This window comes from Erpetoichthys calabaricus, chromosome 5 (assembly GCF_900747795.2).
Source record: "Erpetoichthys calabaricus chromosome 5, fErpCal1.3, whole genome shotgun sequence".
Taxonomy (NCBI): Eukaryota; Metazoa; Chordata; class Cladistia; order Polypteriformes; family Polypteridae; genus Erpetoichthys; species Erpetoichthys calabaricus.
Window position 1 is genome coordinate 36,034,395 of NC_041398.2, and position 26,230 is coordinate 36,060,624.

Sequence of the window (26,230 nt, forward strand, 5' to 3'; positions counted from 1 at the left end):
TGGTGCTTATGACACCTTGTCAATGGTGGACAAGTGACATAGCTTGTATGATCTGAGTGGCAGTTCAGGGCTTCCCTTTTCGTTTTTGCAGTGTCTACATTGGTAAGAGACGTGAGTGTGCTAAATCCGGTGTTATTAATACAAGTATATTTTTAAAAAAGTATTAAGTCACATGAATCATTATAATCTGCCTCACTGAGCACCAAGTCCCACTCTTCCTTAGCCACCGAACTGAGCATGGATTCCATCCAAAAGGTAAAGAAAATACTCCTCGTCAAGATAGATTACTGACCCCTGAACAATCGCCACTCATCACTGGGCACTTATTGATGGATTTTATTACAGATTTTTGCTTATCCTACAAAGACACGATGTAATGCATTGGATTTTCACTCCAGCTCGACGATGAGTTCAGGGCTGCAGGTATTATGTGTTTTAAATGCCCGTGTAGGCCACCAGCTTCGCCTTCTTTCAATAGATCAGTCACTAGTTCCTAATGTCAGTCTGTTTATATGTTTTCTGAACAGCATTTGGACAAGAGTACGTGATGCAGATGATGAAAATGGAGTGTGGCTTTCCACTAAAAGTGTCAGATAGGGAGTTCCATTGTGAATTATAGCTTGAACATTGGTGATGAAATTTACTGAGTCAGTGGAAGGTTGAACCAATTAGTTTTTGGTTAGACTTTACACGTACATTCTGCATGCACTCTTTGGAAATGGAAGAAAAAAAAATAAAATAAGAAAACAAAGAGAGTTGGGGTCCTAGACGGGAAATCCGTTTAGAATTGTTTTTTGTTTCTAGGTGCTGGGAGAAAATAGCCTGGGGTCAGGACCAGTGAGCCTTCAGCATGGCCTGATTTATGCAATGGGTCTTAAGACACCAAACTTAAGGTCTGTAGATGTGACACACTGTAGAGGCCTGTGGGGGACGGAGCTTAGCTGGGGTTCCGGAAGGATCTTCTTCCAGATTGGCTACTTCCTTTGACACACCCATGATATTCTGGTGAGTGAAGAACAAATATATTTGGGGGTTAGGTGTAGGGAGCCCACTGACAGTCCTCTCCAGTCATGGAGTTTATGAACTTGTGTTGGATTCCATCACCTCGCCTCAGTCACGCATTTTCTGCCAACTCTTCTTTGTGATTAAAAATGATGCAGCTATGAATATCGACCAACAATTTTCAATCAGTTTCTAAATTGGATCCACCATCAGGGCAGTAGCAGAGCTCTTTGGAAAAGCCCAGCTTCAGGAAGATTACATGCAGTTACCTCCAATGGTTTAACAGAAACAGGAAGACCTCAAAAAGACATGGAAGAACTGAAAAGGTGTAGGGGTTCTATTTTTAGATTTACTTGTGCATTTGGTCGATTCAGAAGGCACAATTTAATGTTGTCACCTATGTTCTGCATAGCACAAACACAATGAAACATGGGACTGACTTTCAAAAATTTTATTTAAGAATTTGGTCCCTAGTTTGATCAGTTTCAGACTCAGCTGAATGAGATGATGACTTTCACTGCCTTTGTCCATGTGCTGCACATTGTATTGTACATTCAACTAGATAGCCTCCTAATTAACACTGATAGGAAACACTGTTCATTGACCAGAAAATGTAAAAAATTAATAAAATAAAGGAAAACATTAAAAAAGTATTGTCTTCCATGGAAAAAATTATATATATATATATATATATATACACACACACTACAAATCAAACATTTTTATAAAAAAACCTCAGAGTTGAAATGCAATGAATGACCTAAAATGGTGCTGTGAAGAGAAGACTTTCTGCTGCAGGTTTGACAGGGCCAGTGGCCGGAAGAAAGACAAAATAGGGCCTTGAAATACCAGCTGTGGACTACTGCAGACTGGAAGAAAACCTTAAGAACCGAAGAATCAAAACTTAAAATCTTCAGCTCATCACGTTAGGGTGTTTGTAGGCCGTTAAGTTAGTGAAAGGGATGGTCCGTCAGTGTGAGACACCAACAGTCAAACATGGAGGAAGAAGTTTGCTGGAGGCAGAGTTGGTGACTTGCACCAGAGTGACTGACATTCTGAATCAAAAGGGTTACCAGAGGTTGGCTGTTATATCAGCTAAAGCTGGCTACTTTGATTAAACAAAAATGTGAATAAAAATTTGTACACAATGATTCCTTGACTTATTTTATTTACCATTAAGATATTAAACTGCGTGCATTTCCATAAAAACTGAAAAAACTGAGGTGTTCTGAAACTTTTGACCGGTAGTGTGTGTGTGTATGTATGTATATATATATATTTATATATATGTATATATATATATATATATATAAATATATATGACAACACTTTAGGTACAGCAAAATTCATCAGTAAGGTGTTTATTCATCTGTGCAATGTGACCTACTAACAAAAGTTTACTTTGGAGTGGTCTGAGGTGGCTTAACTCAGACATATTTCTCTTGACATTACATATTTAGTATAACTCCTTCATATTTTACCATCATGTCAATATGCCACATTGCACATACATGAATAACTGACGTAGGGATGTTTTATAAGTGTTATGAAGACGAAAGTAAGCCTTTCTTAAGGCCTTATTACACATGTGTAACTGAGCAATAGAGGCATTTTTGCAGTACCTAAACTAACATGTTGCATATATATATATATACATGCAAAGAATTATTTTATATATATATAATTCTTTGCATTTATATAGCACTTTTGTCACTACTCAAAGCGCTTAGCAATTGCAGGTTAAGGGCCTTGCTCAAGGACCCAACAGAGCAGAGTCCCTTTTGGCGTTTTACAGGATTTGAACTGGCAACCTTCTGATTGCCAGTGCAGATCCCTCGCCTCAGAGCCACCACTCCGCCTTTTATATGATGTATATCTTGAATGTAAAAACTTGGCCCAGCAGCTTTAGAAAACACTGTTAAGGCAATCAGTGACAAAAGCACATCCCCTGAAGGATAACTTTTGACATAAGCGTGTCTTTGGTTTTCCCATAAGGGTCAGTAGTCTTCAAAGTCACATGTGCTGTGCATCCATTGCATCCAGGTATTTCGATTCTATGATTTTTGGAAGAATGCAGATCCTAAATTGAAAAAGAAAAAGTTATATTAGGCAAAATGAAACATTTAATGATGCACTAAGAGGAAAAGATGGCCCGCCAGAAGAGATGTCATTATCAGCAAAGGTATTGCAAGGACTCAAAGGACATGCAATATGCTGGGAACTGCCTGTTAAAAGATCAATAGCATGGATTTAGACAAAGCAAATTTTGCTTTACTAAGGTTTTAGTAACATTTGATAGGCAGTATATGAAATTAACTATCTTGATTTTCTCAAAGAATACCAATAGGATACCATTTGGGAGATTAATCACCAAGAAGTAGGATTCAGGACACTTGGTTCAAATTGGGTCAAACATACAAAACCACATTTTACGAAGCAAGGATCTTTTTCAGAATTTGGGATCTCAGAGAGATTAGTGTATGGGGATTAGAAACAGATGAAAGAATTTATGTTTCAATCTGTACAGTGCACTTATGAGCACAGACAGTCTTGCAGACAGCTCTTTCACATCTGCGTCCTGAAGCAGAAGTAGTTCACATAAGTAAATTAAGAGTGTAAGGAAAAATATGATTATGCTCATTTTGCTAAGCAAATATTGTTGGTGAATCTAATTACTATAGAAATACGTGGACAGCACCACATACCACAAGAGACACAAAAGTGAAGGTGGAAAGCCTGCCTGAGTGTGGAGCGACAATGGTTGATCTTGACGGATTTCTATTTCTATTTCTTTCTATCCTGACCACCCCCACCAGCACCTCTAGAGTTCTCTCGGGTGTTGCATATTCACGCCAGTACAGTCTGTGGACCATAACACAAAAGTCGATGTTGTTATTAAATAATATGTTTCCCTTACAATGACTCAAAAAAGACAAAAACTTGATATCTGCTCATTTCAAGACTTTTGGACAAATATGGATTCATACAACAAGAGGATTGTGCTATTTGTGCTTTATGCTGACATGTGCCATATGTCAAGTGTACAAAACATTATCAAACCATACATCTGTCCATGTTTAAAAATTCTGAGGAGAAAAGTGAAGCCATAAAAAGTGCAGTTTCTGGCTACAAACAACCAAGTAGTATTTTTAATCAAGTAATTAGAACCAAAAAGCTACAGAATGTAGTTACAAAATTGATCGTTGTCTGGCTTTGAAGGAGAATTTGTCAAGGAAACTTTTTTGAGCAGTGACGACATGTTGTTTAGTGACTTACCAAATAAAGAAACTACAGTCTCAGAATCGAGGAATACCGGCTCCTGCGAGATCAGTCGAGAGACGCACAGACAACCGGGTTGTATTTAGTGTCACTGTTGACGAAAGTATCGATGTGAAAGACAAGGTGAGCCTAGCGATAGTTGTGCGATATTGTGACAATGACCATATTTATGAAGACCTGTAATGCTTGATACCACTTGGTGGTACACCCAAAGGAGAGCACAGTATAACTGCATTGGTACGCTATATTGAAAAAATCAGAACATTAAAATAAATAAAATATTCTGTGTTACTACTGATGCCGCCCCTTCAATGGTCGGAAAGAATAAAGGATCTGTTAAACTTCTTCAGGATCAAGTTGGACATCAAGTATTGAGCTTCCATTGCATTATAACCAGGAGAGTTAGTGTGTGAAGATTTTGTCACTTTGCTTGAACTCTGTAATGGAAATTGTTATCAGGATAGTTAACTTTATAATTTCTCACTCTTCATTGACCCACTGGCAATTTAAGTCTCTTCTCCATGAAACGGAAAGCGCATTTACGGACCTCCCGCTCTACAGAAATGTCTGTTGTCTTAGTATAGGTAATGTTGTGAACAGATTTGTGTCAAGTCTAGAAGCAATCAAGGTGTTTCATGATGAAAAAGAACAACATTTCCTGGAACTGAATGACAACGACTGGCTGTGCAAGCTGATGTTTCTGGCAGACATAACTAAACACCTGAATGACTTAAACTTGCGTTTACAAGGACGGGGTAAAAAGTACTCATTCAAATGTAAAGGCTCATTCAAATCCATTTACTGTCAACAGAGATGAGCTTCAGAAGTACGACAGTTTGCTAAATGAGGTCAAGACTTCCAAATTCACGGGCCCATACCTTATTTTCTTAGCTCATCAAACCCGACTTATTTGATCTTACTACCAACCCATTTGACATATCCCTTTTCGAGTGGAAGGATGTTGACAATTTTGAAATGCAACACATTGAATTCAAGTCATCAGAGTTATGGACGATAAAATTTGTAGAACTGCAGAAAACTCTTGAAATAAACTGCTTGGAGAAGTCAGCTGCCATCCTGTACTGGACTGCTGGACATCCCTGCCTGAAGTGTTCACCTGTTTGAAGAAAGCTGCATTTGCTCTGCTTTCAGCTTTTGCGTCAACTTATATATATGAACACATTTTCTCAAACATGAAAGCTGTTTTGAGTCCACAGAGACGTTGCCTAATGCCTGTGTATTCAGAAGCCTGTGTGAAGCTGAAAATGACCAAATGTATGCCTGATATTGAACAATTAACTAAAGAGAAGCAAGAACAAGGGTCCCATTAGTTGATTTATGACTCAGATCAATAATAATCAACGATCTGCACCACCACCACCTGAACAAGGCAAGAATGCCAAGAGGGGACAGGGTGGTCTCGTGGCCTTGGAACCCCTGCAGATTTTGTTCGTTTTTTCTCCAGCCCTCTGGAGTTGTTTTTTTCTGTCCTCCTGGCCATTGGACTTTACTTTATTCTTTGTTACTTAGTATTGCCCAATCATAGTTTTATATTTTTCTTTTTTTCTTTCTTCATCTTGTAAAGCACTTTGAGCTACATCATTTGTATGAAAATGTGCTATATAAATAAATGTTGTTGATTACTCATATTAAAAATGTTAACGTGTTTTATGTTTGATTTATTTAATTGTTTTATTCTTCACACTATTGGACCTTCTGCCTTAATAAAAAATAAATCTGACAATTTTATAATAAAATTTCAAAATATTGTGTTCAGAACTTAAATTCTACAAAACATAGTTTTTGTATTTGTTCCTATTTATACTAAAATATTGGATAATCAACAAAAATAGAATAGCTATTTAATGTATTGGAAACATATTAATACAAGATCAAGTTAATGTGTTTCAATGGTTGTTGTATATAAAAATCTGGTGGGCTTAGGTTGGCACACTGAATGACTTTGCAACGTTACTTCGGCACAACGCTGCCTAAAGGTTGCTGACCTCTGGTGTAGTGAGTGCTGATGATTTGTTTTGCTGAGAGTGTCTTTCGGGTGTTTAAATGAGAAACATACTGAATAAACCAGGCATGTCAAACATGCGGCCCGCAACAGAAATCTGTGCAACCCGCATGACCGATCCTAGTTTGCACTAAACTTGACTACTATCGTTTGTGATTGAATCATTCTGCATCTTCGGAATTACTTATCGACTTTTCTTACTTCTGCCTTCTGACAAAAGCAAGTTTTCCCATGGCATTACGGTACCGGAAACGTCATCTGCTAGTATATCCACGAGCCTTGTCCAAAGTTAATGAGCCGCAACGTCGCAAACTGAAGTGCTAGGCTGCAGCAGGGGTGGCCTTAGGCATGTGCAAACTGCGCACCTGCACAGGGCAGCCACGGCAATATACATTGAATATAAAACAGAAAGAGAAAATAACGACACAGCTGACGGCAATGTGGCTGAAAAACATTGTGTTTCTTTTTAATTAGTACGCTGTATTTACTAATGTCGCTCGAGTCGGAGCAGTAAGCTATATGTAGTATTATAACGTTCTGCCGTAATGAGAATATCATGAGCCGCCACTTGGTTTTCAAGTTACGGACACGCGTATATAGAAGCGTGTCATGAGCATGAGGCGGCTATGCAGTGTCCGCAATGGACGTGGCCATCCGCCATGCATAAAATACCGTATTGACATTGGCGGGCGAAGGGGCCACCAATTCTTTCTCTGCCCAGGGCCGCCACAAGCCTAGAGCCACCCCTGCTAAGGCTACACTACTGACTGGGCTGCTGAGACTGGCCACTGGGCAGAACTGACCATCACGAGTAGTAATCCCTCGTATATTTTCACGTTTTTTTGCTCTAGTTTCATGTCATTTGGTGCTAGTATTGTACCGAACAGTTAGTGCAGACTACAGCTGAAGATCTGAAGTGGACGCGAGAAGTTGGTGAGTTGTTTATTAATACATTTTTGTAATTTTGAGTTTGTAAAATTATTGTAGGTCAGGTGGCTTTTTGCATATCGGCTTATTTTACAATATAAATTTTGAAGTAAACTTAGTAAAGTAAAATTTGATTTTTGGAGGATTTGTTTTTCAACTTGAATTACTGGGCAATGAATTCAGTGAGCGTTTTCGTGATTTCAGTTCACACAAACAGGGCATTGCGCTGTTTATGTCACCATACTCTTACAACGTTGAGAATGTGCCTGAGAATATCCAAATGGAGTTGATTGAACTGCAGTCAGATTCTATTCTGAAGGCAAAATACAACGAAGTTGGTGTGCCAGGCGTGTATGCTTACCTGTCACCCTCGTATGTGCAGATCCGTAAGTTGGCATCGAGAGTACTGTCTATGTTCAGAAGCACTTACCTTTGTGAGCAATTGTTTTCGTTAATGAAAGCTACCAAAACCCCACATCGCTCAAGACCTACCGTCGACCACCTTTCATTCAAGATTTCAAGCCTGATATTGACGAACTGGTTACTAACATGAGATGCCAAGTGTCGGGACAAAAGAAATAAATCTCACACTGTAAGGCTCCTATATAAGCAATGAATATAATATATAGAATATAATATAATTTATATATTAATATAAGAACCTAGCTAAGAGACTAAGACTCTAATTGTACGCTGTTGTACGGAGATTGTATGGAAATAAATTGCTTTTCTTTAAACTTTATAGTTTAAGTGTTACATTTTTTAAAGTTTTCAGTATGTTACAGTGCAGCCCGCTGATGCACATATGGCAGTCGAAGCGGCCCACCAATGATAGTGAGTTTGACATGCCTGGAATAAACCATATTCAAGTTGAAATAACCTCTCTCAGGCTAAATACGAAAGAGTGAACTAACATGTAATTGAAACCACATTGGAGTATTTCTCTGTCTGATTTAGGACTGGTGATGTGCAAGTGAGAGTTGCTTTGGACGGGGCAAATTCAAGTTTTCATTGATAAATCCATCCTCTAAACCCACTTATCCACAGCAGGGGGCATGCTGGAGCCTAACTTGTAAATAGCCCATTGCAGGGTGAACACATTCACACATGGGCCAGTTTTGCATCACCTGCATGTCTTTGGACTGTGGGAGGAAAATGGAGACAAACCCATGTAGACCGAAGTGAAAATTCCACGCAGGGAGCACCCAGGATGTGATCCCCCCAGACTGCTTACTACGAGACAGTAGCTCTGTTGCTGCATCACCATGCACCTAATTCATTGATTGTTAACATATTTACAATAACTGTGGCTTTAAAAATTTTGAGAAAAAATGATACCCTTTATTTGAACATTATTTTAGTAACTCAGTGTATTCCAGGGAGGGATTACAGGTTCCCCATGTCCACTTTTTAAGATCTGCCAAATGTCAGTAATACCTCCCTAAAGTTTCATTTTCTGTGTTCTCTCATGGTGTGAAAAGAAAGACATCACTCAGGAACACGGTCAAATTTATATTGCGATTAGGTAATGAATATTCAAAAAGTGTGTGGTTACTGGCAGCAGGTGATGGGGAATGGCTCAAAGTGCAAGTGCACAAAGAAACAGTTTTAAGTTAATCTGAGTTTAATAAAGGAGCTTTGCATGGGACGTGCCGTACATACGGCTGTAAAAAATCTTTTTTTTTGTGCATGCACCATTTTTCACTGTTTTTTGCCTTTCAAATGTAAGCAAAATTTTAGCTTGGAATCTAAGGAAAGTTTCATACATGAAGCTCCTGTTGCTATCTGTCATATGACACTTTCAACATACATTTGTTCATCAGTTAGTATAATCCAACCCTCTAAACCAGAATTCTCAATGCCAAGAACTGTCACTCGGCTATGTTTGGCACTTTTAGCATTGTGTTTACCACATTTAAATTTCAGATGCTTCCAGACAGGATCAGTACACTAAATGACAAATACTGCTTTCAAGGATTTTTCAAAAAAACACAAGTGCAGAAACCAAATATTAGATTGTTAATTTTAAAATCAAACATGACAGGGAACTCAACAAAAATGGAGTGAGGAAAACTCAAGTCAAAGCTCCCCTGCACATCCTCTAATAGTACCCACTGCTAAAAAGACTATCAACCAAATCAACAATGGCAGAGCATAAAACAGTCGAATCTTGGAGACCTTATCTTTATCTTAATTTAACATTAGTTTGGTCAAGTTAGATAAAGAGGAATTAATGAGCTGTGCGTGCACTGAGGGGCCTGTTCTTTTTAATGTTCTTGTGTCCAAAGTGTGCACATATTGTAAGAGGTCTGTGAAACAAAAACATGGTGTCAAACTTTGTGGTGCTAAGAAGACTGGTACATGGTTATGGTGCTGAGGGGGATTCTAGCTGATTGACTGAGGCACTCTTCTACTGTTTCAAGCTAATATTAATTAATTTAAAAAGAACGGTAAATTAATAAATATTAGGTTGAAACAGTAGAAAACTCCAAATAGTGAAATAGTTAACATGAAGGACAAATAAAGCAATGGTAGACTTGCCCCACACTTGTGATAATTTGTAAAGAACAAATCAAGGTATACCTTATTGGAATTAAAAGAATCATAATCAATGGGAAGATCATTTTCATATAGGGCAGAGGGTACAGTCCAGATCCACACAGAATAATCAACTGAAGCATCTGTATGCCAGTGAAATAGTGAATTTTCCGTTGAGGAACCTTCCGGATGTAATGCGCTGGAGGATAGGATGTCTGTGTGCAAAAAAAAAAAACAATAATTATTAAGCAATTTTATAACTATCAAGAAGAGATATTGTCTAAGAAGTGTCTAAAAACACAAAAGCATAATGTGCTGCTTTACTGTAAGACCTACCACATTCAAGTATTAATCCTCATCAGAGCAGAAAAAACATTTTTAATAAATTAGGAAAACAAAAACAAAATGCCCTTAATATGTATGCAGTTATCAATAAGCTTATCTGATGGGGTTTATGAATCAGAAGTATATGGATCATTTGTTTCTATGCAATGTCATTACTGGCAGATTAGGTGGGCTACAGTGAAACATGTTGCTCAACAGATCACACTGTCTGTCGTCACGTTTGAAAAACACGACTTTTATTTGACAGTTTGTGGTTTACACTTCTTGTCATAATTTATTCACGAAAGGTCTCACATTTGTGACTATCCATTTGAATACAATCAAATATAAAGAGGATCCATTCAACAAGAGATGATCCATCCATCCATCCATCCATCCATCCTCTTCCGCTTATCCGAGGTTGGGTCGCGGGGGCAGCAGCTTGAGCAGAGATGCCCAGACTTCCCTCTCCCCGGCCACTTCTTCTAGCTCTTCCGGGAGAATCCCAAGGCGTTCACAGACCAGTCGAGAGACATAGTCCCTCCAATGTGTCCTGGGTCTTCCCCAGGGCCTCCTCCCGGTTAGACGTGCCCGGAACACCTCACCAGGGAGGCGTCCAGGAGGCATCCTGATCAGATGCCTGAGCCACCTCATCTGACTCCTCTCGATGCGGAGGAGCAGCGGCTCTACTCTGAGCCCCTCCCGGATGACTGAGCTTCTCACCCTATCTTTAAGGGAAAGCCCAGACACCCTGCGGAGGAAACTCATTTCAGCCGCTTGTATTCGCAGTCTCGTTCTTTCGGTCACTACCCATAGCTCATGACCATAGGTGAGGGTAGGAACATAGATCGACCGGTAAATTGAGAGCTTTGCCTTATCGCTCAGCTCCTTTTTCACCACGACAGACCGATGCAGAGCCCACATCACTGCAGACGCCGCACCGATCTGCCTGTCGATCTCACGCTCCATTCTTCCCTCACTCGTGAACAAGACCCCGAGATACTTGAACTCCTCCACTTGAGGCAGGATCTCGCTCCCAACCCTGAGAGGGCACTCCACCCTTTTCCGGCTGAGGACCATGGTCTCGGATTTGGAGGTGCTGATTCCCATCCCAGCCACTTCACACTCAGCTGCGAACCGATCCAGAGAGAGCTGAAGATCACGGCCTGATGAAGCAAACAGGACAACATCATCTGCAAAAAGCAGTGACCCAATCCTGAGTCTACCAAACCGGACCCCCTCAACACCCTGGCTGCGCCTAGAAATTCTGTCCATAAAAGTTATGAACAGAATTGGTGACAAAGGGCAGCCCTGGCGGAGTCCAACTCTCACTGGAAACAAGAGATGATGAACTTATTAATGTAAGGTTTACAGGTATTAGTCCCTGAAAGTGTCTTTTATTATCTTCAGGCAATGAAGCAATAATATTAATGGGTAAGATCTAACAATCCAGGGCCATAGGTAGTGATCTGTGAGATTGAATGCACCAAATATTTTCTTTTTTTGTCACTTTATGTACTCAAATAATACAAATACTGATATGCTGTATCATACAGTAATTAAACAATATCAGTTTGGTCTTCATATTTCATTAGTCCAAATGATTTAAATGTGTCATATGTCAAAAATGCCAGCCTAAGATTGCTTTATAAACATAAAAACTGAATCATACAAGGCCAGTTACATAAGAAAGTGAATCTATGATCCATTCATCCATCCATTTCCTAGACCCCCTACATCATCTTCATTGTCATGTAGACATATCCCTATAGCAGCAAACACCGGTATTCTTCAAAATGACACAAATATTACAAGAACTGACATTTTTCATCCATCCATCCATTATCCAACCCGCTATATCCTTACTACAGGGTCACGGGGGACAGACATTTTTAAGAGAGTAAAATATAACCATCTCTCAAAGCACACATGTGTAACGTGTTTGATCACCCATCAGCAACAGCACTAATGCTCTTACACACAGTGAAAAGAACGCCAGTTTCGCGAAAAATAATCAAAACCTCATCCGAATAAAATATTACATTACTACCACTGATGTGTTCATGTTTATGTTGGTTGCAGGTTACAATTCTGCAATGCTCCTTTTGCTGGACACCCAAAGTGAACTACCAGAACACTTCAGAGAGTGTGGAGTGCCGGAGTGAAAATCCTAACCCTTAGTAATTTTAAGGATCTCATTTTTCCCATCCACAGTTTGCTTCATTGTCTCATAATAATCTAGAAATGAGATATATCAGTGCCAAAACATGATCACTTCAGTGTGGGATTGGAGAACTCCACTGGCTATAGTGCCATTAGCCTGTAAAACGGCCATGGTGTAGCCTTTACATTTCACGATAAAAAAAAAAACATCATGGACCAAACGGAGAGTCTGTAATACCAGGGAGCACTTAATCTGGACTTGGTGGCACGTACCAGGAAAGAAGTAATACAAATGCATTCTGAAAGGTAACTGTGATATTCAAATAGGACAAATGTTAAATCCGTCTGCACAAATCTTGTTATTTAAACATACTGCAGCTGCTGCTCCTCGTCTGTGGGACTCTTTACCTCACCACATTAAGGACTCACCTTCAATTGAACTGTTTAGAAGGAGACTGAAGACCCAGTTTTATTCTCTATCTTTCAGTGACTTTCAATGATACTGATGGTTTTCCTACTCTTAGTCATCTTCTTTCTTTTCTTTTAACTCACTGCTGACTGTATTTTGTTTTTATTGCACTTTACTTCTATTTATTTTATTTATGTTTATTATATGTTTTAATGTAAAGCACTTTGGCTACAGCTTTGCTGATGTTGTTTTATATGTGCTCCATAAATAAATTGACATTGATACTGACAATGAAAAAAAACATATTACTATCAATTCATGTTATATAAAGTATAAAAACTTGCATAATAAAAGGTTTTTTCATATTTCAGTCTTGGCGCTAATGGTCTCCTCTAAATTGAGTGTGACGGTAGAACAGCATCCTGGTTATGAAATCTGATAGCGCCGGTGTGGACAGTGCATGTTTTCCCATTGTGTGTATGGATTTTCCTTCAGGTACTTTGGGTTTCAACGCACATGCTTAAAGATGTGCAGATGGGGCAACTCCAAACTGGCCCTTGTGCAAGTGTGGGTATGTGTGTGAGTGGGCTATACTGTATAATGGGCTACCACCCTGTCCAGGACGGGTTCCTGCCTTGTTCCCATTTCTGAGACAGGCTACGGTCCACTATGACTGAATTAAATAAATGAAGTGGTTTTCAAAATGTTACACTATAGAATTGTTCTGCAGAAAACGCAGTTTTAGTTAAGGAAGAAAATTTGGAACCATCCATTAGTTCCATATCAACAGTTCCATAAAACTACCACTCGCTAGTAATAGCTATAAATATACACCTATGATTTACTCTTATGATGCTACTAACTGATAACGTTTTTGCTGATTTAACAATACATGCTTACCAACAATGATTACCATTTAAAATATCTTAAATTTACTATACATTACATACTGTAAATATTAAATATTTTAGATATTAGAAGGAACTTTTATTGCATTCAGATATTATTAGTGCTGGAGATATAGAAATATGTTGTTGATTTAGCTTTTGTATTTTTAATGCTGCATATTGGCACGGTGGCGCAGTGGGTAGCGCTGCTGCCTCGCAGTTAGGAGACCTGGATTCGCTTCCCGGGTCCTCCCAGCGTGGAGTTTGCATGTTCTCCCCATGTCTGTGTGGGTTTCCTCCGGGCGCTCCGGTTTCCTCCCACAGTCCAAAGACATGCAGGTTAGGTGGATTGACGATTCTAAATTGGCCTTGGTGTGTGCTTGGTGTTTGTGTGTGTCCTGTGGTGGGTTGGCACCCTGCCCAGGATTGGTTCCTGCCTTGTGCTCTGTGTTGGCTGGGATTGGCTCCAGCAGACCCCCGTGACCCTGTGTTTGGATTCAGCGGGTTGGAAAATGGATGGATGGATGCTGCATATTTAGGAATCACTTTATATGAAAAATTACATTCCAATGAATCTACGGTATACAGTTTATGGTAAAGTAACAGCAAGCAGATGATATGATACATTAATAAGTTCATGCTTATAATATACAATACTCATAAAAATTAAGGGAAAACCTAATCATCACAGTTTAACACAAAGTCAATTAAACTTCACGGATATCAATCTGTCCAGTTAGGAAGCATAAGCAATCGTGAATGAACTTCACCTGGTTTACTGAAAATGAAAGTGACAACAGGCACACTGGAGAGGCAACACCAAGACAACCCCCAAAAAGTGTACGGTTTTGCAGGTGGTGGCCACAGACAATTACTCTCTCCTTATCCTTCCTGAACGATTTTACTCTAGTTTTGTGCTTTGCTAGGGTCCTTGTCACAACTGGTAGCATGAGGTGGTACCTGCAGCAGATTTAGGTTGTACAGGTAGTTCAGTTCATCCAGGGTGGCACATTCATACGTGTCATCGCAAGAAGGTTTGCTGTGTCTCTCTCTCTCTCTCAAGAGCATGGAGGAGATACCAGAAGATGGGCCTTTACATCAGGAGAGATGGACAGGGCCATAGAAGGGCATCAAACAAGCAGGAGGACCGGTATCTGCTCCTTTGTGCGAGGAGAAACAGGAGGAGCACTGCCAGAGTCCTACACAATGACCTACAGCTGGCTACTGGCATGCATGTTTCCAACCAAACTGTCAGAACCAGACTACATGAGGGTGGCATGAGGGCCTGGCATCCTCTAGTGGGGCCTATGCTCACAGCCCCATCACCATGTTGCTTGATTGGCATTCGCCAGAGAATACATAATTGGCAGCTCCACCATTGGTGCCCCGTTCTCTTCGCAGGTGAAATCAGGTTCACACTGAGCGCATGTTACAGACAGTAAAGAGTCTGGAGACACCATGGTGAACATTATGCAGCCTGCAACATTATGTAGCATGACCAGTCTGATGGTGGGTCAATGATTGTCTGGTGAGGCATATCTTTGGAGAGTTGCAAAGATCTCCACATGCTAGGCAACAGTACTCTGACTGCTGTTAGGTACCAGGATGAAATCCTCTGAGCCACTGCCAGACCTTACACTAATGCAGTGGGCCCTTGGTTCCTCCTGGTGCAGGACAATGCCTTGGCTCATGTGGCCAGAGTGTGTAAGCGGCTCCTTAATAACGAAGGCATTGCCATTTGCCATTTACTGGGCCGTATGTTCCCCAGACCTGAATCCACTTGAGAACCTCTAGGATGATACTGTATGTATCGATGCATCCATCACCACCAAGCAAAGCTACAGACTGTAGCTCATGACCTGGTCACTGATGACCTGATCCATGTCTAGGAGGAGATCCCCCAAGACACCATCCACCATCTCATCAGGAGCATGCCCAGACTTTGTTGGGAGAGCATACAGTAACGTGGGAGCCATACACACCACTAAGTCATGTTATAAGTTGCTGTGATTGACAGTCACACACGTTGGATCAGCCTATGATTTCAATTTTTGACTTTGAATCTTGGTGTAATGTTGAATCCAGCCCTCAAAGGATTGGTGACTTTAACCATTCCATTGACCATTGTTATACCATTTTGTTCTCAACTAATTACACTGTATTACTCAGTAAAGATTTTCCACATGAATATTTTGTTCATCGAAATCTGATGTGTGATTTAAGTGTTCCTATTACTTTTTTGATCCTGCGGTGGGTTGGCACCCTGCCCGGGTTTGGTTCCTGCCTTGTGCCCTGTGTTGGCTGGGATTGGCTCCAGCAGACCCCCGTGACCCTGTGTTTGGATTCAGCGGGTTGGAAAATGGATGGATGGATGGATGGATGGATATTACTTTTTTGAGCAGTGTATTATTACATATTTACAGATCCTGACAGCAATAAAAATAAGGGAGAAAATTTTAATAAAAGTCTCTCTTACCTGCTCTTTCAATAGAAGTGCCACACGTTCACAAAGCTGGTTGCCATCAATAGAGGTAAGGGCAATGTAGAGAAAGAGGCCATAGAGAACAGGATTTGGGATCCATTGGAGGGGTTTTGGAAGAAGAAACATTGACAAACCCAGAAGAATGTTGGCCACCAGTGAAGTCAGGCGAGTCTCCTTCACACTCACAATGCTGTAATGATCACAAGGTAAAATTTATATATTTAAGTCTCTTGTCATGAAGTGCTTCGAGGGCATTATTAAACACTACTTCTGTTCTTTCCTTCCAAGGGACTTTAATCCACTCCAGTTTGCATACCGAGCAAACAGGTCTACAGATGATGCCATCTCGCATATTCTGCACACCTCTTTGTCCCATGTAGACAGCTACAAGGGGATTTATGTAAGACTGTTGTTTATAGACTACAGCTTGGCCTTTAACACCATTGTCCCCCCCACTTACTGGTCACAAAGCTTAAATACCTGGGTCTGAACAAAGTGACTGGGTGCTAAATTTTCTAACAGGCAGGTGTCAGGTGGTGAGAGTAGGCAACTGTTTCTCCAGCACTATCATTGTCAACACAGGAGTTAACAAGGCTGTGTACTGAGACTCTTTACACACATGACTGTGTGGCCAAGCACAACTCCAACACCATTGTTAAGTTTGCTGATGACACAGTAGTCTTAGGACTCATTTCCAACAACGATTAGGAGACCTATCTGGACGAGGCAGAGAACCTGGAAGTATGGTGCCAGGCTCACAACCTGTCACTGAATGTCCGCAAGACCAAGGAACTAGTGGTGGACTTCAGGCGGAAGCAACAGCAGATTTACAGTCCCATCAGCATATTTAGTGTTCCTGTTGAGAGGGTAAGTGGCTTCAAATATCTGGGTGTGTACATCACAGAGGACTTGACATGGACCCAGCACACACAAACTCAGGTCAGGAAGGCAAGACAGGGCCATTAAAACAATTCTACCCACCTCAGCAACAGACTGTTCAGCCTGCTCAACTTAATATGTGTTTGCTTTTGTTTTGCACAATCTTGGAGTGAACCAGCTTTTCACTTCATTGTACGTTGCGCCTGTATAACTGTGTGTGTGACGAATAAAACTCTTGACTCTTGAAGGCACTATGTATCCTCTTTGGCAACTGTACTATGAAATGTATTACACTACGGTTGCATTTATTACTTTGTACTACAAATTTGGCTTTCACTTTACATAGTATGAGGTTGAGGCAGGTTTCCCTGCTAGATGGTGTATTGACAGAAAGAGTTAAGAATTTATAATTGGTAAAATTTCTAAGCTTCTGCTCTTGCATCACTCATCCTAAGTAATATAAATCTATTGATACAACACTCATTCCCACATAACCAGGTCAGTATTATCACTAATGTAGAATTTTAAGCAAGTTTGTACAACTACATTCATCTACTGTAAATTGTTTTCAATAATTCCAATATTAAGAAAAAACATTTTTGTGTATTATTTTCAATTCCAGGTTACTATCTGCCGGTTAATAATTTCAATATTATCTTTAAGTTCATTGTCTCATTTTGGGATTTGTGCATATGCTTCATTTCTACTATGTATTTTACTTGAATTGTTAAATTTGCCTGTCCTAATCTCTTTGCCATCTAATTTGCCTACACTAAAGAGTCCTCAACATACCACTTCATATTTCTTCCCAACCCAATAGTGGACCTCCATTTCAAGTACATGTCCCTTTTCTTCCAACAGACCCCCCAACACTCATTAAGATTTAAGCTACCGCAAGCAATTAAAACTCAATATTTTTTGCCATGAATAGTGTGTGGGACAAGACAAGAGCTTTAGAGAAGACAACTTTGTCTGTTCTGCTCCTAAGCTTTATATCAAGAACTTTGCCCTACAGAACTGTCAGCCTATCTTTACTTATGTCATTTGTTCCTGTGTAGTTAATGACAATTGGACCCAGGCAACTTTAGCCGAGGGCTTACCCATATGCCTAGAGAGGTCTCCTACTTACATGCAGTAGATATACAATATGAGATTCCCGGTAGCTGGTCCAAAGCTAAGTATGCACATAATGTCTTCCATTTTCTTAGACGCTGACCAAATGATGACTCCCTAAGACTCCTTAATTAGATTAGATGAAATTTTTTAATCCCAAGGAGATAATCATGTCTATCACAGTAGATGAATCTGGATTTACTGTTCAGCTAGATTACAGCTTGGTTAGATACCCCAAACTTTGGTGGTGATGCCTGCCAATCCTAGCCATGATTGTTTCCCTGCCTCAAGTTTATTCTTTGTTTGCTTTTTTATGTTTTTGGTTTTGATTTGTCTTTTTAAATGTATGTAATTTAACGATTTTTGTTTTTATTTTATTATTTAATAATAATACAGTGTTTACATATTATTTAAATACCTTTTGTTATATGCTTTGTGCTCTGTGGGTGAAGTCTCAGCAGGTGGGTCCACCAACCTCCACTGTCACTGCTGAAGGACTACCTTTAGCCTACGTGTATAAACTGGCTGAAAATCAAGGTTCTTCCAGGAGACATTGCTCGAGAGTTGCAGAGTTCAAATTATTATTGTAAGTATTTTTTGACTTCCTGTGTTTAATAATTTTTATTTTTTTCTGTGTTTTTAGGGATTTGTACTTGGATTTTGGACAGGCTTTTGGTTGTTTTTCTTAGTCATCTTTTTGTCCAGCTAATTAGATTTATTAAAAAATATTTATTGTCTTTTTTGAGTTTGAGGCTAGGCTGCCAGGGGCAAGCCCCATTTAATGAGCCCTAACTAGAAATAAAAGCAGGTCTGGCCATGTTATGTAATTTTTTTAAAAACTGCACGCCTTCTGTTGTATTGTTTATAGTTGGAAACCAAAGTAATGCCCTATTGTATATTATACTAAACCTGTATATAATAACAAAGCAAATTTTAAATATTTGCACTATGGTGATTAATAATCAGATCATCTCCATTATTTCTGCTGACATGAATAGTCTGCTTTTAATCCCCATTGTTTAACCATTTTAAGTTAAAAATGATGTACTGCAGGGTATTAATATTAGTTTTCAGCAAAGTGTTTGCCATTCTAGTTATATTTTATATTAACGTAGTTGTTTAAATACTGCGGTGGGCTGGAACACTGCCTGGGGTTTGTTTCCTGCCTTGTGCCCCGTGTTGGCTGGGATTGGCTCCAGCAGACCCCCGTGACCCTGTAGTTAGGATATAGCGGGTTGGATAATGGATGGATGGATAATTGTTTTAATAACTGTGCTTTACCTACTGTGTATTATTATAAGACAATCACGATCAATATTAGGAGTATTCTATAAGTACTTTTAAAAATTATTTGTGGCTATATGAAAATCACTGTAATAAATGTACTTAAGTATATAAAACAATTGGTGATTTACAGTAGATTCAGTCAATGAAGAACTTCTATTATTTGTAAATTGCATGAATTCAATTTTTGCAATATCAGATTGTTTTTTGCCAGATATCAGGCAGAACTTTATACCTACGTACGTCTCATAAAGGTGCCCTTGCTCTACCCGCTGTTCGACGATAGCCAGCTGTCGTACATGCAGTGTGGAATGGGGGTAGGCGGCATGCATCCACGGCAATCTCAACACAGACATGACAGCATTGATGACACCAGACAACATTAGGTCCCAGTGATAGGCTGTTCCTTTCTGCAGTCTGTTGGTAGAAAAACAGAAAGTCCCTTAAATACACACCACTGTTCATATTCATTAGACATTACACTACATCCTACTCCTCCTTTCTAATTCACTAACTGAATCAGGCCTGTGTTTACTCAGATATTAAGGTATACTAAACCACACTGTATAATAACTAACAGTCCAACAGGATGGACCTGAACTGATTTTATAAATATATCCAAGTAGAAAATTGTTCATTTATGGCTAAATAATACACAAAATCAGTAAACAATATAACAGTTATTACAGCTAGAAAATATTTCCATATTTTCATTTATATGCTTGGAAACAGAGATAAATCCCCAAAACAAGATGCTTTTACCACTAAGCTTGACTGAGGGGCTAGTTTCACCATTGTTCCAAACATAGTATCGTGAACAAAAAGGTCAATTTTTGTGAGTTCAGACCTGGGAATCTTCTCCCACTTGATCTAAGAATCCCCCATAATGACTGCTAGAAAACTGATGGGAAGCTTTGAGACATTTATTTATTAGCCACATGCAGCAGATATAAGTTAAAACAAGCATTAATAGAGCCATCACCCTCCCTGAGTAATAAAACTCACAAGAACCTGTGAAATAATAACAAAAATGTATTACTGTTTACAAGGTGTTTCTATCTTCTTGATCTTCTTGACATTCTAACTGCACCCAGAGCCCTTGAATGAGCCAGCCCCACACTGCGACTTCATGATACAGCAATGTGTCATGAGTATGTATATATAATATTTTATATATCATTTATGTATAATATATATATATAATATATGTATATATAATTTTTATGTAGGTTGTGGCCAATTGTTTTATGTATTTTTTTTTTTTATTTATCAATTTGTCTGCATCTTTTGCTGTTTGAGGCATTGCAGCAGAGAGGTTAGCATTGCTGCATCATAGCACAGATCACATGTTTGGTCACAATAATTGGTCCATCACAATTGGCCGATGCTTCACTAGCTTTCAGAGATACTTAGAAGACCTTTGCACCACTGTAATCCTCTCAAAACTATTTCAGTTTCACATTCCACACTGACTTCAATGCATTTCACAGAGTTCAGTAAAGTTCTCAAACATTTCTAGGATTTCACTAAACTCACAGTAAAGCAAACTCTGCTAGGTTAGCTCTTCACTATTAATAAACTTGGCTTTGTTTAATCACTTTCTCTTATTATGTAATTGCTTTACATTTAGTTTTCTCCTTTCTTGTAGACATTTAGTAAATTTCCTGCATTGATTTTGCCTTGACCTAATCTTCTTTGTTGCATTTTGTAATTATGAGGCCTCTTTTTTTTTTTTTATAAGATTAAGATTTTAGATACAAAACAGTTAAATTAAGATCCAACCTGTTCTGGGATTCATAGTTTAATTTTCTACAAAACTTATAACAGGACTAGGGAAATCGGAAACTTCATAGAAACTTTACTGTGAGAACTTGCCTTTAAGTAGTGCTAGTCATCAGTGACATAACGTGAATTTTTGTTAGCTTTAAAGAAATAAGCAATATTTAACTAGGTAAATCATGAAGTGTTTGTAATTGACTATATCCAGTTTAAATATTAGCAATCTTTCCCTTTTCTTAGACAATCTTACCTGTTTTCTGGAGCATTGGTAAGAGACAAAACAATATTCTGATCTATGAAGATGAGCAACGAGAGAAGGAACCCAAGACCCATGGCACTGATGATGTCCAAAAGTGAAAGAAGGTGGAATGGAGGTATTGTGAACATCTTATTTGCTTGCCTGAAGTTGAATACAGGAACTGAAAAATAAATTTTAAAAAGAGAAAAAAAGTTAAATTTAAACGATGCTCCTACTACAGCATGCACAACATGTATATTTACAATTCAATATATAAAACTACACACTCACAGATGTATTACAAATATACTATATCATATCTTATTCATCAGCTTTCTTATAACACATACCCCTCCAATGTCTTTTTATTGGAAAGTTTAAAAATTGTTTTTAGGTGACATGTTTTAGTTAGGATAGAAACATCCATCCATCCATTATCCAACCTGCTATATCCTAACTACAGGGTCACGGGGGTCTGCTGGAGCCAATCCCAGCCAACACAGGGCACAAGGCAGGAACCAATCCTGGGCAGGGTGCCAATCCACCACAGGACACACACAAACACACCCACTAGGGCCAATTTAGAATCGCCAATCCACCTAACCAGCATGTCTTTGGACTGTGGGAGGAACATGCAAATTCCACGCTGGGAGGACCCAGGAAGTGAACCCAAGTCCCCAGGTCTCCCAACTGCAAGGCAGCAGCGCTACCCACTGCGCCACCGTGCCGCCCACGATAGAAACAATTCTCCCTTAATATATCATCTGTGAATGATCATCTGGTGTAAATGTTATAGTTTATAAACTTTGAGGTTGTGGATTCAGCTCTTAGTACTGACAATGTGTGACTTCACCAATTGTATCTCTTAAATGTTGTAAGTTGCCTTTGATAAAGGCATCAGCCAAATCAGTGCATGGTTATATCTCTTGCAGACTCAGTCCCATCAGCCCTGGAATTAGTCTACAAGTTTACTTTTGGACTTTTTCAAACAGATCATTTCACATCAATCCACTCCTGCCAACTTGAATGTCAAGCTGGCTCAGGTGCATAATTTTATTTTACAAGTAACAAATAGGAGTTGATTCCTTTACCAAAGCAATGAACATATAGATGAACATATTTTATAGACTTAAATAAAAACTCAACAATTTTTACATTAGAAATCTTAGAGACTTAAAAAAAACGTTTTCCATTATAAATGAACAGGCTCTGCTTGCTTCCAGTAACTACTTGGGTGTGTGTCTGTGTGTGTCTTGTTATGGACTGGTGTACTGGTTCCTGCCTTGTGCTGACAGGATAGTCTTAAGGATTCAGATAAAGTGATAATTGGGTTTATATGTATAGTTTTCATGCTGTTTAGTATTTTAATTTTACTGTTATGTATTTGAAAATATGAGAATTGTTTTGAGTGTTTCAACCGAGTAGATCACTACATTAAACTGAATACAACTTAATTAACATATTGACCAAGAATGCACTCTCTAAATAGTATGTCTACTAACTTATAAATGATATGACAGTACACTTAGTTGCATAGGGTGCCATGCCATGGTGGCACAGTGGTTATTGCTCTTGCCTTACTGCTTCAGAGTCCTGATTTTGAATCATGTCCTTGTCACTGCTTTTAATTTTGTCTTCCATATCCAGCAAAGTGTTCATGTTAGATTAATTAACTACTTGAAAATAGCCCAAAGTAAATGAATGAGTGTACCCTGAAATGTATTGACCCTCTCTCCATGTCTAGTTCCCAATATAGGCACTAACTTCCCAAAACGTTGAAATGGATAAGCAAGGTAGAAAATGGATGGATTTAACTGTACATTACTGTATAGGGCATGCCAGTGATTAGTACTTCTTATACAATTTCATAACAATTTTTTTGGAGTTTAGATGGTCTTGTCCTGGGTATGACATTAAACTGCATCCGGCCCTGCAAGTGGTCCTCCAACTTGCAGGGAAATCATGGGGGTTGGTGGCAGGATTGGCACTCCAGCCACCCTTAAAAAAAACTTCACACAGCTGTGACAGAAAGGACTCCTTTTTGCTCTCTGTGGGAGTAGCGCTGCTGCACTCGCCCATAGGAATGCCACTCACATCATGAAGGGGATGGGGGAAAGCCCTCGGGAGCCCCATCCCCAGAAGAGTCAAAACTGTCAGAGAGCCAATTGGATGGGGTCTGTTGGGGATCAGAACTGGTGTGGTGCTGAGGCATGGTCCACTGCAAGGAAGCACTTGGGTCCCAATTTGAGGTGGCCCATCAGGGTAGGTGCATGGAATGTCTTGTCTCTCCTGCATGATGATCATCTTCCTCTGCTGTCGGAGGTGCTACGTAAACTCCGCATCTCAGTGGCGGCACTCTTTGAGGTGTGCAGACCTGGGACTGGCCAGATCTCTGTAGGTGGATACACCTTTTATTGGTCTGGTCGCTCTGATGGCTGTCATACTTGGAAAGTAGCTGTTGCTGTAGCGAATCTGCTTCTTCCAATGGTGTCTGATATCACTCCTTTCAACAAGGCTGGTTGCCTTGTCTGTTGTCTTGGTGTATGCTCTGACCGTGGTGAGTGATGTCTTGGTGAGGGAAACATTTTATTTGCAACTTCGCTTGGTGGTTGATGGGTACCCGCGAGGTGAGACTTCTCTGGTTATGGGTGACTTCAGTGCAACCACTGGCACTGACAGTGCTGGCTATGAGGATTGTCTCAGTCCCCATTGGTCTGGTGACCGTGGTGAAATTGGCTCCATGTTCCTTGACTTTGCAAAAAGTCAGGGGCTGCAATTCACTGGATCCTGGTTCCAGTACCTGAGCCGCAACGTTGGACTTGGTACTCCAATTCTGGTGGTGCGGTGAAGGAGATCCATCACATCCTCGTGGGCAGACACTGGAGGCTCTTGCAAAACTGCAGGGTCTATAGAAGTGCCAAGTTTGTGAATTCTGACCATGGGCTTGTTGTTGCTTCTCTGAAGATCCAGCTTAGGTCCAGTAGGCTACCACCTACTAGGAAAATGAGACTGGACTTGGCGAGACTCCAAGATCAGGCTGTTTCTAACGAGTCAGTTTGTGTGAGGAACTTGTGGATTTAGGTGTAACTGCCAATCCTAATGTGATGTGGGAGACCTGTGACTTGACCCTGAAGGTTGCTGAGGGTTGTGTTGGTGTTACCGGTGTTCCTAGAAAGAGGTGTTTCATCTCGCAGGGCACCGAGGATATAATCGAGAGGAGTCACAGTGCACAGCTTGATGGCAACTCTGGTCTGTACTGAGAACTGAGAAGGATGGCTGCAAGGGCTCTGAGGGCAGATAAAGAGTCGTTTGTTAGAGGAATCTGTGAGCAAATGACACACCATCTGTGGTCTAGTGACCCACGTCCTGATTACAGAGGAACTTAAGCATTATGCACATCCACATCTGCTCCTCAGACAGTCGTAGTCAAGGCGGCTGATGGAATGGTCCTTACGGATGACACTGCAGTTGTGACCCGTTGGGCTGGTGACTTTGAGCAGCTGTTCAAAGTTGATCCTCCAGCTAAGATATTGGATATCTCTGGGTACACGGTCCTTGCGGCTGATCCTCCAATTAGCTGTGAACCACTCAATCTCACTGAGATTACACAGCTGGTGAATCAGCTGAGTGGAGGAAAGGCTGCAGGGATCTGTGGTATCCGGGGTGAACCTCTCCAGGCAGGTGGTAAGGCTGTCCTCTTGGCATTGCAAGCAATCTTTGTTTCCATTTGGGAGACTGGCGTCATCCCAACTGACTAGAAAACGAGACTTGTCGTCCCAATCTGGAAAGGGAAGGATGACGGCCTGGATTGCGGCAACTTCAGGGGGATAACACTGCTCTTGGTGCTGGGTAAAGTCCTTGCTAGGCTCGTCCTCAATAGGATCCGTGATCACTTGCTCACCTACCAGCGACTGGAACAGTCTGGTTTTATGCCCAAGAGGTCTACCATTGACCACATCCTGGCACTGAGAGTTCTCATGAAGCGCAAACACGAATATCGGCAGAGTTCCTTTGTAGCCTTTGTCGATTTTCGTAGAGCCTTCGACTCAGTTGATCGAGCTGCCCTGTGGGACATCCTGAGGGTTCGCAGGATCCCCTCAACATTGCTGGATATCATGGCTGGTATTGTGAGTGCTGCGCAGAGTGGAGGCAGAACCTCTATGTTTTTCCAAGTTGATACTATGGTCTGTCAGGGGTGTGTTCTTGTTCCTACTTGGCTCTGTGCTTGCATGGACTGGGTGTTGGCCAAGATCGTGAGGTCCAGTGGCTGTGGGACATCTGTTGGTGAAGAAAGATTCACTGATCTTGACTTTGCTGACGATGCTGTGATCTTTGTGGAGTTAACGGAGGCTCTGATTGGGGCTCTTAAGAGACTGAGCGAGGATTCCGAGTCTGGGCTTATGAGTGTCCTGGATAAAAACCAAGATCCAGGCCTTTAATGACCTCTTGGGCACAGCCATCAGCAGTGTGTGTCTGTCTGCAGAGATAGTGTTGACCATGTCAAGAGGTTTACTTACCTCTGCAGTGACATTTGTGTCTCTGGTGACTCTTCCTATGAAGTCAGTAGACAGAATGGGAGAGCATGGGGGGTCATGAGGTTGCTGGAAAAGGGTGTGTTGCGCTCCCAATATCTGTGCATCTTTAGAGTCCTGGTGCTTCCTGTCCTGCTATATGGATGTGAGACATGGACGATATCCAGTGACCTGAGACAAAGACTAGACACCTTTGGTATTGCATCTCTTCGGAGAATCCTTAGGTACCACTGGTTTGACTTTGTGTTGAATGAGCTGCTGCTCATGGAGTCCCAAATGAGGCACATTACCTGCATTGTGAGGAAGCGGCACTACGGCCATGTGGCACGATTCCCAGAGTGTGATCCAGCTCACAGGATCCTCATTGTTCA

At 40.4% G+C, this 26,230-nt stretch overlaps 1 protein-coding gene across 5 annotated transcripts in view; it reads right to left on the reverse strand.

Moving 5' to 3' along the window:
- Positions 1-1,743: 1,743 nt before the first annotated feature.
- The window catches only part of slc4a11 (solute carrier family 4 member 11), a 221,203-nt gene continuing 196,716 nt past the window's right edge, over positions 1,744-26,230 (reverse strand). For 4 of the 5 annotated variants that reach the window (XM_051928227.1, XM_051928229.1, XM_051928230.1 and 1 more), the window contains 5 exons: positions 21,340-21,508; positions 19,554-19,727; positions 16,029-16,224; positions 9,815-9,984; positions 1,745-3,082 (listed from right to left, as the gene is read on the reverse strand). In XM_051928227.1, coding sequence (XP_051784187.1) covers positions 3,016-3,082; positions 9,815-9,984; positions 16,029-16,224; positions 19,554-19,727; positions 21,340-21,508 — 776 coding nt within the window. In that variant the 3' untranslated portion in view covers positions 1,745-3,015. Of the gene's footprint in view, positions 3,083-9,814; positions 9,985-16,028; positions 16,225-19,553; positions 19,728-21,339; positions 21,509-26,230 lie in introns of all 5 variants that reach the window. The other variant, XM_051928228.1, reaches the window with a different exon arrangement.